At 35.0% G+C, this 11,541-nt stretch overlaps 1 protein-coding gene across 1 annotated transcript; it reads left to right on the top strand.

Annotated features, from left to right (window-relative positions):
* Positions 1-1,629: 1,629 nt before the first annotated feature.
* On the top strand, positions 1,630-10,822 carry ptgis (prostaglandin I2 (prostacyclin) synthase). Its single transcript, XM_015392618.1, has 10 exons — positions 1,630-1,765; positions 2,172-2,295; positions 2,392-2,570; positions 2,663-2,809; positions 2,909-3,021; positions 4,980-5,161; positions 7,851-8,016; positions 8,292-8,473; positions 9,599-9,750; positions 10,084-10,822. Exons 1-10 carry the CDS (start codon positions 1,695-1,697, stop codon positions 10,241-10,243), a joined length of 1,476 nt encoding a protein of 491 aa, XP_015248104.1. The 5' UTR covers positions 1,630-1,694; the 3' UTR covers positions 10,244-10,822.
* Positions 10,823-11,541: the final 719 nt, after the last annotated feature.

Below are 11,541 nucleotides of genomic sequence, written 5' to 3'. Positions count from 1 at the left end.
TCTAAGTGTTAAAAAAAGAGCAACTTGGACAAGTTTCTACCGCAGAACTACAGACCCGTCCTTAACCCCGTCCACTTACATGGCTTACATGTTCTAGGCAGTACAGAGACTACCCTTGTCAAAGTTTTCAATGACATCATTAAGAATTCAGACTGGGAATCATTATTGGAACTTAATGCAGCATTTGACTCTGTTGTTCACTTCATTTTATTAGAGAGACTGGTAAACTCACTCAACCTTTCTGCTACAGCAATGGACTGGTTTAAATCCTATTTGAAGGACAGTTACTTTTTTGTGTAAGTACGTAACTTTTTTTTTATCAGAGATCACAAAATTCAATGTGCCATTCCCAAAGGGTCCCTCTTAGATGTCCTTTTATTTTAAATCTTGATGCTCCCCCTTATTCAGATCTAAATAAATTAAAACATAAGTTACCATGCAGACGACACACAGGTGTACATTACAATGCCACCAGGTGACAATGAAACCGTTCCAATGCTGGGTGAAGTCATAGAAGAAACACATGCATGGATGTGCCAACATTTTGTAAAGCTGAATTACTTTTATTGTCCAACTATAGTTATATTTTCTTAATCATTTAATCTTATTAAAAATGTCTTATCCATTATTTTATATTCTTTTATATAATCCTCTTATTTTAATGTGCAATTTTTATTATTTTTAATTTGTGTTTGGCTCTTCGTCAATGCAACGTTATCTTCTTTGTTTTCCCCTCTTGTACAGCAATTTGAACAGCCTTGCATTAAAATGTGCTATATAAATAAAGTTGCCTTTCCTTAGGTTAATTAAGTATCCTTTTAAGAAAATGTTCTGAGTCAAAAGAAAAAAATAAGCACATTATTGACAGGAAATGCCTTAACTCTGACAACACTTTCAATTAACTTTGCAGTTGATAGAATTGTTTGGTTAATGCATATGCATTATCGCCATCTGTTGGTAGACAATGAGAAAAACAACTGCTGGGAATGTTTTGAATACCTTATGCATTGGTTCATTAAGTATAGAGTATTTGATCCAGATATGAATAATAAGAAGTTCTGTTGTACACAATCTTCACTGAGTCATAGTTTCACATCTTATAACGTTAAACTGCAAGACGTCATATCTTTGGTATTTTTTAACGGCTGGTTTTAGTGTGACAGACTTGTCAGCAGTAGTTGTTTTTTTTTTCTGTTAGGGATTTAGTTAAAACCACAGTTGATGTAAAAAATAAAAAAGAGAAGTTGGTTGTGGTAAGAGTGGTTTTTATGATTGCTAAACCTTAAGAGTTTTGATGCACAATATTTGATCGCTTCATCTACTGCAAAAGAACTTGCAAGAATTTGATGTTTCCATAGCCATGAAACTTTGAAAACCCTGGGACTGTTTCTGATGAGGCTGAATATGCTTAATGAGATTCTCAGAGCCATTACTATATATTCCATTCATATAGATTAGGCTATATTTATTCAAATCAGATCAGCCTAATATTGGTTTTTTGTTACTGTTGTTTTGTTTTAAGCTGTCACACACTATCTTTTGTAGTTGGTTGTGCAAGACTTTGTGTCGCTTGCCGCACCTTTCCACGCCCCATCGGCAAGTGGTGATTACAGCAAAGCCAGGCTCGGAGTTATAAGCAGGCTGACAGCAGTTATAATCTACAGGGCTGCTCAAGTGTCAGATCATAGACAAACATGTTGGGAACGGCTTTTTTACTTTTAAACGGACTGCTTATACTACTACTTCTTTTCACCTTTCGTACAAGGTAAAACTCTATTTTTTGATTTATCTATATCTTATTTATATTTTCTAAAAGTTGAATTGATATCAGTTTTAATCTGAAATTGTTATACATTTTTTTAAAATATGTTCTATAAGCTTTTTTTGTTAAAATTTGATTAAATGGTTTAAATCTGATATTACATTTTAAAGCATATCTGCATGTAGCTTTATATATGAAAAAATATACATATTTTAAGCATACAGTTTTGCTATGGCTAAAGTTACTTAAACTCAACACCCTATTCATTAATTCAATAAAACAAACACAGACACTTTTAGATGATTTTATGAAAACATGAAACCTGTTTGGTGAGATTTATGAATGTGTGAAAACGTAGATATGCAAACCTCAGTGCACAAATTTGAATGAGTTTCCTTGTTCCTGACAGAAAGAAGAATGAGCCTCCTCTTGATCTTGGCTTCATCCCATGGCTGGGTCACGCTCTAGAGATGAGAAATGATGTTACAAAGTTTCTTGCAAGAATGAAAGACAAACATGGGGACATCTTTACAGTATGTTTCTGCAAATACTGAATTACCACTACAATAAGGCAAAAAAATAACATGCAATAAAAACAAAAGCACTTAAACACAAATATACTCTTGTAGGTTCGTGTTGCTGGTTTATATGTAACAGTTCTGTTGGACCCACACTCCTTTGATGATGTGCTGAATGACAACACCAATAGCTTTGACTCCACCCACATCAGAGGGCAGCTCTTAAAACAGATCTTCAATCTGCAGCTTCCAGGAAACTACCCCACATCTGAAAGGAAATGGATGGAACCGTAATGCCTTAAATCTTCATATTAATAATAATTAAAAAAACATTTATAACTAGTTTAAGAAAGATTTAATTCTCAGATGATTTTCTTTTCAGACATTTCCAAGGTCTAAATCTTGATAGACTGAAAACTTCCATGAATATTCATCTTACCAATGTGATGCTGAAAAGTTTTGAATCCTGCAGCCCGTCAGAGTGGAGAGAGGAAGGATTGTTTGAGCTCTGTTACAGTTTTCTTTTTAGGTAACATAGAACATGAGAAGACATGCACAATGACCCCATTGAACTACAGCAAAGCAATGGACGGAAAATGTGTGTTTAAACCTGACTGTTTTCTTACAGAGCTGGATATCTCACATTGTTTGAGATGAAGGATGATGTTGCTGCCATCTATGAGGAATTCCGCAAGTTTGACAATCTGCTTCCTAAACTGGCTCGCAGTTCACTGAAGCAAGGTAAGATGTCTGAAACATTGAAACTGAAAGTGCACTGCTCACTTTCCCTCAGTTTTTTCTAAACTCTCTGTTATTACAGTAGAATTATTAGGATTTTAGTTTTAAAGACATGCTAACATAGTCCTCAGCAGTTTTTACAATATAATTGCAAATTTTAAATACAGTTTATTGGGACTTTCTGTGTAAAACTTAACAGATAAGTTAATTGAATTGAAGCAGATAGAAAGAGATGGTTCAATTTTACAAAATAAAAATCTTCAAGACCACCATGCATTTATATTACAGCCATTTCTACTCAGATATGCCTAAAAAATAGTTAATAAGCTAAGTTAAACCGTGAAAAATTGAAGTGCCTGTATTAGCATTACATTTCTAACTTTATGTTGTAGCAAAAAATGTATATTTCTTTCACTCTGTGAATTACTTTTATGAATGTCTTAGAACCCCTTTGTTTTTGTTTTTTTTTACATTACAGGGCAAGTGATTGTTTCTTGTTATTACATCAAAAGATACATTAAATGTTACAAAAGTAATAAGGTCTTCTCCTGCCTTCCAAAAACACTCTTAGTCTGAAATATTGATTTTCAAAGTATTTCACTGAGAGTCCTATAAAGGATTAATAAAAAAAAATGGAGCTAAATCACCTTGAGTCCTGGAATAAACCCTTTTGGATGTGGCATGATACTTAAGGCTCATCTCCCTTTGAGATGACAACTCCTCACATAAAGTCAGGAATAGTTTTGATCAAAGTTCTATGCTAGTAAGAGACACAAATTCCAGATTTAAATTGAATGATGTGAGGTATTTTATGAAGAAGGTGCAAAAACCTCAAGACAAAACTAGGCATTTGTAAAACTCTTAAAAAAATATGTTGAACAATGTTGTACATTGAAAGAGAATTATGCAATGATCATGATTACTATATCATGATTCATCCATGTTTTTTTCTCTGCTTTGTTTCTCCTCTATACTTCTTTCACAATTAGTAATCATTGTCACCTTGGGGACTGTTTTCTGATTCAGGTATAAGGATGTAGTACAGAGAAATTCCACCTGAAAGACTGGATAATCCACTGGCATGAAAACTGTGAACTCTTTCTTATAATCAGGAAATGAATGAAAGAAAATAAACAATGCTTTCTGACTAAGAATTTTTTTAAACCTCAGAAATGTACAGTACAATGTTTGGAATGTTATCTTTGCTGGTTGAACGTTGCTGGCTTTACTTTTATGAGAGCATTGGAAAGGCCGTGTTTACAATTGGAAATATAATTAGCAACAATTGTATTAGTGATCATGGCATTTTAGTTGTACTACTAAATGTAACTGCTTTATCTTATTAACTTTGATTAGAATGTTCAATAATGGTTAAGTTAGCAGCAGTTGTTTTTTTAAGGCTCTGACATAATTCAGTGATAGATTTTTAGCCAAAATGGATGTAAAATATTTAGAAATACTTCTAATTTAATTTTAAATTATCATCCCAATAGAGAGAGCATATAACATTTGAAATCCATATGTTCCTGTTCTTTACTCTTGCATCTTTGAATATGTACACCAAATTATTATTTTGTGTATTTTTAAAAAGTCCATTGTTATCTTATCATTACTCACACTAATAGTATGATGACAGTAAATTCGCTATATATTTACCAGCAGTACCCTGTGCAACTGTAACTGCAGCAAATTGTGACTCTGACAATTATTGACTTGCAATAGTGCACTTCAAATAATGACAAAAAAACAACCCAAAAAAAAAACTGCAATAAAACAATGAACTATAATCCTTCTATTTCACTATCATCTGTTATTGTCACTTAAATTTAAATAAAATACAATAACTGCAATGTTTTGTTTTATTCTCAATTTACCATTTTGCTGTTCATCAGCAGCAATTTGTCAGTTAATGTTGGTAACCTTGTTCACTGATCTATGTTTCCATCCATATTTTATATCAGAGGAAAAGAAGATGGTTGCCACATCCCAGGAGCGGCTGTTGGAACTGCTGTCCCCAAAATGTCTGAATGGGGAATCGGAGGCTAATTCCTGGCAGCAGAGCTATGTTCAGTTCCTGCAACAGCAAGGCATAGATGTGGACATGCAGAAAAAAGCTCACCTACTGCAGCTGTGGACCACACAGGTGGGAGCTTTTTGTATTTTCCTTGATGTAATGCATATTTACAAAATCATAAACACACTGACAAACACACCCGTATTTGACTTAACAGTGATACCTTTTCACTGAAACACTCACTTGGCCTGTCAACAGTGAAAAAATAAGAGCAGTTGGATTCCTTGCCATCAAATTACTCAGGGGGGCCTGCCTCAACCTGTTGATTAGAGAGGACTTCCTTTGTTTTTCTTTAAAGTTTCGATCACATGGGTGACTTTCCATGTCAAAATATCTGGTACAGGTATCCAGTAATTAATTGTGTAAACATCAGCTGGTATGAGAAATGTGTTAGTCAGTGCTGAAGTTGCTTCCTTTTTAAGGTATGTCACATAGTTTCAGGGGCTTATGCCCTTAAGCAAAGCTATCAGTCATGACCTTTCTTCAGGTTATAGTGCAGCTCTTTGTAGTCGCATATAACTCTTTTATAAGGCCCCAATGCCCTTTAAATGCAATAAAAAAAAAATCACAGTATCTTACTTACATATTTTCTCTTTTGTCAAGAGTATTTAAAGTGAATAATGACTCTGCCATTAAAGAGATGTTAAAGCACTGTTTACATATCAGTTACCTAGAAACATAGTGTGTGAGGTACTAATACGAGTTGGATTTCTAAATAGCTGTTCACCAGCCCAGACAAGTCAATGCCAAGTGGTGTTATGCCAAGTGGTGTTATCCCTCAGAGCTGCCAGGTGGGGGAGAAATTGAGCTGTTTATTGTTTGCTTTTTTAGTGCAACATTTTATCCATAGAATTTATTCTTCTTTGTTAACCTGTCATTCTCACTGCAAAAGAGACTCAGCTTTTCTAAGGAGATTTAGAAACTTCCAGATATTTTTGCAATATCCTGTAGGTACCAGTATGCGAGTGGACATTATCTGTCCTACAATAAAGTAGCACTGCAGAGAACAGAGGGATTAGATTTTTGGCTGGTGAGAGTTTCCACAGGGATTGTAGCTTTTATATGTGTTTGAGGCCTACCTCTGGATTTTCCTAAGCAAGGTGTACTGCTTCCATTTCACTCTGTCCACCACCATTGATGAGTCCTGCATTTCTTGTAGGTTGGAACGATTTTTTTAAACCTATACTTAATTTTAGGAACTGATACCTACTCTACATAACCAAATATACAAGTAATAATTTTTATTTTCACAGAATGGTTTAATCCTTTATACAAGTTCTTCCAGCTTTAAATTTAAAGTTGGGGCAAGTTTTAGTTAACTCACTCAACATATTGGTAGGAAAATAGAGAACAGGACAAGGCATAAATAAAATATGCTGCTGCTTTGGGTGCATCAAGAGATGTATTGTAAAATTAACCAAAATAATTATCACATGTCACCCAGAATGGAAGTAAGATTTCCCATAAACAATTGATCCTCTCCATCAGAAATGTCAATTTTTTTCCCTCCTTTTAGACGTAGAGGTACAGTAAGGAACTTATTTGGTACAGTGTGTAGACAGTGTTTACTTTCTGGTTCCTGAACCAATCATATGAGAATTAACCTAACAGTCATGTTTTTGGACTGTGGATAAAAAATGGAGTACCCAGAGTGAACCCACCAATTCCCTGGGAGAACATGCAAACTCCATGCAGAAAGACCCAAGGCAGCAAACTGAACCCATGACCTTTTTGCTGCAAAGCAGCAGCAATAGCCACTGCACATCCCTGACATGTTCTAATTGTTGTTATTTGAAACAGAAAGGCAAACATTCTGTCAATACTGCTAACCTTTTGTATAGTAAATATGTGTATATGTACTTCTTACAAAAGATAAGCTAGGCCAAATAGGTGCAAATATGTCTGACAAGCTGATACAGCCTCTGTATGAACATTTATCACTGTCCTGGATGAGGTCAAAAGTGAACTTCAGAAGTTCGAATTTCCACTATGGTGTATTCATTTGTAGAGCACTATGGTACTCATATCTTCTTTAAAACTGTTAAGAAACAAAAAAAATTATAACAACCCAGTAGAAATAGTGGTGGTGTAGTAGTAGTAAGTTTCTTGTTCTTCTCTTTGTACAGGAACACAAATAAAGAGTTTACGTAAATTAGAGCATTGTTTTGTGGAGAACATACAGTCTTCATAGTGTGTTTAATACTTACATAAATAACCTGCCAAAGCCTATTCTAGACTGGGCTCTAGACTGGACAATAGCTTCTTTGGCTAAATAAAATTAGCTTAACCTTACAATGTTGTTAAGCATTCCTGAACAAGACCATCTGCTCTTTTGTTAATACCCAAACACATACAGTGTCATTAACTAAGACTTTAGGCACTTTTTTATTCAAAGTTATTCTCAGGACAGAACAACAATCTGTTGTAACTCTTGTCACTTCGGGGGCAGTGACACTGTTGTCAGAAGAGAGCTGACCTTAGATGTGCAGAGGTAAAAAGAACAGTTCCCTTAACCCTTAGCAATTACTGTCTGACAGCCTTGCTTTCCTGACTCTGTGGATCTGAGAACAGTTTCTACAAATTTCAGACTCATTCTTACACCATTCATATCTAAACAGCAAAACTGAAGAAAACGTTTGTAATATTTTATTGCTGCATTTTTTCAAACAGAAAATAATATTTTTGATTTAATCTCCTGAGCAGATTTATGGACTAGATATTGAATGCAAAGTCTGTGTTCTGTGTTTATTTCTTTTAGTGCAATGCTGGACCTGCTGCCTTCTGGCTCCTCAGCTTCCTGCTTACTCACCCTGAGGCTATGGAGGCTGTTAAGTCAGAGATCAGAGACCTTCTTTCTCTCCAGGATACTTCCCTCCAGCGACACCACTTGAACTGGGTGGAAGGAGCGAGCACACCTGTATTTGGTACACGACTATGGTCTAACTGCCTCTTATAGTTTAAATGTGCTCTGCCACTCTTGGTGGTAACCATCTACCCAGGGTGGACAAAATTGTTCTTTGACTTTTTTGAAAAAGCATGCAATGTTTGACCAATTAAATCAGAATAACCTCAATTTCATGTTATTTTATTGTTGTAAATGTTTGTGCCTTTCTAGACACTGCCTAAAGGCACTTGCTGATTTAACCAGTGGTGACAACCCTCTGACATCATCCCCTTCTGTGTCTTTTCCACTCTGTAGATAGCATTTTGAATGAGACCTTACGGCTCACCACTTCAGTATCGATCCGAAGAGAAGTTGTTCAAGACAAGATCCTTCGAATGGCCAATGGAAAGGAGTACCGCCTGAGACGTGGGGATAGAGTGTTACTGTTTCCTTTTCTCAGCCCTCAAATGGACCCAGAGATTTACGAAGAGCCAGAGGTACTTAACATGCGGATACAGAGGTTCATTTGGTTCTAAGCTCTGAGGGAGCTGCAGAGGTTTACATTTCAGGTGTGAAAAAAATCTGTTGAAAGGACAGCTACTAGTTGTGCAAACCTCTAGTACAGGTATGCTCAAAGTCTGGCAAGTAGCAAGCTTTTAAAAGACAATAGATCAAATTTGCTATGTTCTATAAGCCATGTAGGAGATTCTGGTCAGATCAGATCCAAATGTTACTTTGAGCCAACATGCAAAATGATATATGTGGAGAAAAAACACCCTAAACAACCTTTTGTCATGGTGGAACATGGTGGTGGACATATTTTGGTGTGGGTGAAGCTTGCCTCTGGAAGGGACACAGACACTGGATTCGGATGGAGATAAATTGAAGGCAATCCTGAAGAAAACCAATTTGACAATGTAGAAGACTTGAAACTTCGGTGGAGATTTATATCCAGTAGGACACTGACTTTAAACATTTAGCCAGAGCAACAATACTATGGTGTAGGTTAAACATTTTCAATTCAATTTAGTTTAATAATCCTTTACCAATTTCAAAGGGAAATTCAGTTCTTTTTAACTTGTGAAATACTAAACTAAATTCAACATTAAATCTGTGAAAAGAACTGATGATAAATGCTTAAAGACGATTTCCATCCAGTCGGACTTTTTGATATTTCTACTGTGCAAAATGTTAAGTCTCTAAATGTACACACCTGGCATAAACATACCAAGAAAGAATCTCCGCTTCAGTTGGAGCAGATAGCCGCTCCACAATGTGCCAACCAAGGTGGCTTGAAGACACATGCATGAAAACTGTGTATCATTCTCTTTCTATGTTACAGAACTATTATGTCCTGATCCATCTTATAAAGTCCTAATAAACAACAGGTTATTAGCTTTAATGTAACAAATTACGAAAGATATCATATTTTTGCGAAGCACAGTATGACATCGGAAAAGCAGTAAATAAGATGATTTATCTTTGTTAATTCTGCTTGTCTTTATTGGTTAATCATAAGTGTAGATTATTTTTAACAGATGGTGTAGTGGAGGAAATGCATAATAGGACCTTTTGCATCACATAATTTATGCACATCTGTTTCATTCTCATTTCTCTCACAGATGTTCAAGCATGATCGCTTCCTAAATAAAGATAAAACGGTGAAGAAAGAATTTTTCAAGGATGGAAAACAGCTGAAGGACTACATCTTACCCTGGGGCGCAGGGAAGAGCATCTGCGTTGGGAGAAAGTTTGCTGTTACAACCATTAAACAGTAAGTTTACAGATACAAAGCCTTTTAATGCCATTCTTCTTTCATCTTATTGTTTCGGGGGAAAAAATGCACATATGATCACAGCATTTCATGCAAACACCAAACCATTAAACATATAAGTAATTTTCCTCATTATAATTTTAATCATTATTTCATTTTAGCATATTTGTAATTGCTTATACTCAATAGTGATCTGAAAGCTGTAAGACCATTTCTATAAAGGTCAAACTGTATAATCAATGCATGAAAGTATATTTTCATTACATTGCATTTTGTTTTTTCCAAATGTTCACCAAGTTTGAAGTGTTAAGATATTTAATACTTGCCCTACAGATTCGTGTTCCTGCTTTTGACCCATTTTGATCTGGAGCTGTGCAACCCAGACACCAAAGTTCCTCCATTTAATCAAAGTCGCTTTGGGTTCGGGATGCTGCAACCAGATGGCGATCTGCAGGTCAGATTCAGACTCAAGAGGACACAGCCTGAGATTTGAGATGTTGAAATACCTAACTAAAGTTACATCTTGAATGAAATATTTCTTAAAAATATTTTTTGTATAATGTAATATTGCACTATTTATTTTTTTTTCATACCTAATCTGTTTGACACTAATTGTATTTAAGTTTGTTGTGTGTTCATTTTTTTTTTGTAATAAAGGGTGAAAAGTCATTTCAACCTCTTGTTTCTTTCATCAAATAGCAAGTTATGACTCTATAGTGTGGTGGTGGAAACACAGCTGTCCAGTTGATGTTCTTAAGTTGCTTATCTTTTAAATGTGAGACTGTTTTCTTTTACATAATGAAAATGCAGCTAAAACAAATAGAAGTATTTTCTTTTGCATATTTTTTTCTTGTTTTTACATTTCTAAGGGTCTTCTCTAAGAATGGTCAGTCTTCATTTTTCTCTAAATTCTGAAATGTGTGTCTGTACATTATGGGTTCATCTCCAACAGAAAAATGTCATTATTGTTACCTCATAACAATAAAGACTCTTGATTCTTGATTATGTTTCAAAATAGTCTAACTTTTGCCTTAAACATTTCCACATCTGATGTGGATTGATGTTTATGTTACATCAGCAATGATTTACTGTAAATATATAGTATATAATAATGTTGTGTATTTCTGTTATATTTTTGTATAGATATTACTATTTAGTAATTTATTCTTAAACTTAGCCTTGATTATTGAGATTACTTCTCTTGAATGACTTTTAAAATCCACAATTTGTGTTTGCACTGTTCTGCATTTAAACCAAGCGTGCCTTTTTTCATTTATGAAGGGATCTTTGGAATTTGGATTAAAAAATCCATCCATATAGTATATTAAGTTGTGCTGATGTTTTCAGTCAATTTCCAGTTACTTTTTTGCTCAGTTACTTATAGCACTTATAAGTAGGGCTTTTAGTTGCTTTATTTGGTAGTGCAACACTGCTAAACATATTAGCTCAAAACAACCCCTGTGTATATACAGAAAGCAGTGGTAGCATATGTAATTTATTTCTTATAACTTCATCTGGAAATGGGTTTGTTGTCTCGGAATTATCATCTTGGAATGGTGCCACATGTCTATTTAGCTCACCTTCTTCTCAAGCCAGAAATCCAGTGGAATCTTTAAATAGCCCCAATGAGAACTACAATATGTGGTGCAATAGCAATTTATTTCTCTCAAACAAAGGGATAATTTATGAATAGACATTGCCATATAAAGAGGATGGGACATAAGTATCTGTAGCAGGCATCCCCAAAGTCAGTCCTCAAGCACCACTGTCCTTCAGGTTGTAGAGGTTTCC

This window comes from Cyprinodon variegatus, unplaced genomic scaffold (assembly GCF_000732505.1).
Source record: "Cyprinodon variegatus isolate N-32 unplaced genomic scaffold, C_variegatus-1.0 Scaffold599, whole genome shotgun sequence".
In the NCBI taxonomy this organism is placed as follows: domain Eukaryota; kingdom Metazoa; phylum Chordata; class Actinopteri; order Cyprinodontiformes; family Cyprinodontidae; genus Cyprinodon; species Cyprinodon variegatus.
This window is presented reverse-complemented; position numbering and strand designations above follow the sequence as displayed.

Coding starts and splice junctions, on each gene's coding strand:
- ptgis (XM_015392618.1), top strand. CDS start 1,695: ATGTTGGGAACGGCTTTTTTACTTTTAAACGGACTGCTTATACTACTA. Junction 2,296..2,391: donor AACATGGGGACATCTTTACA/GTATGTTTCTGC, acceptor ATACTCTTGTAG/GTTCGTGTTGCTGGTTTATA. Junction 8,017..8,291: donor AGCGAGCACACCTGTATTTG/GTACACGACTAT, acceptor TCCACTCTGTAG/ATAGCATTTTGAATGAGACC.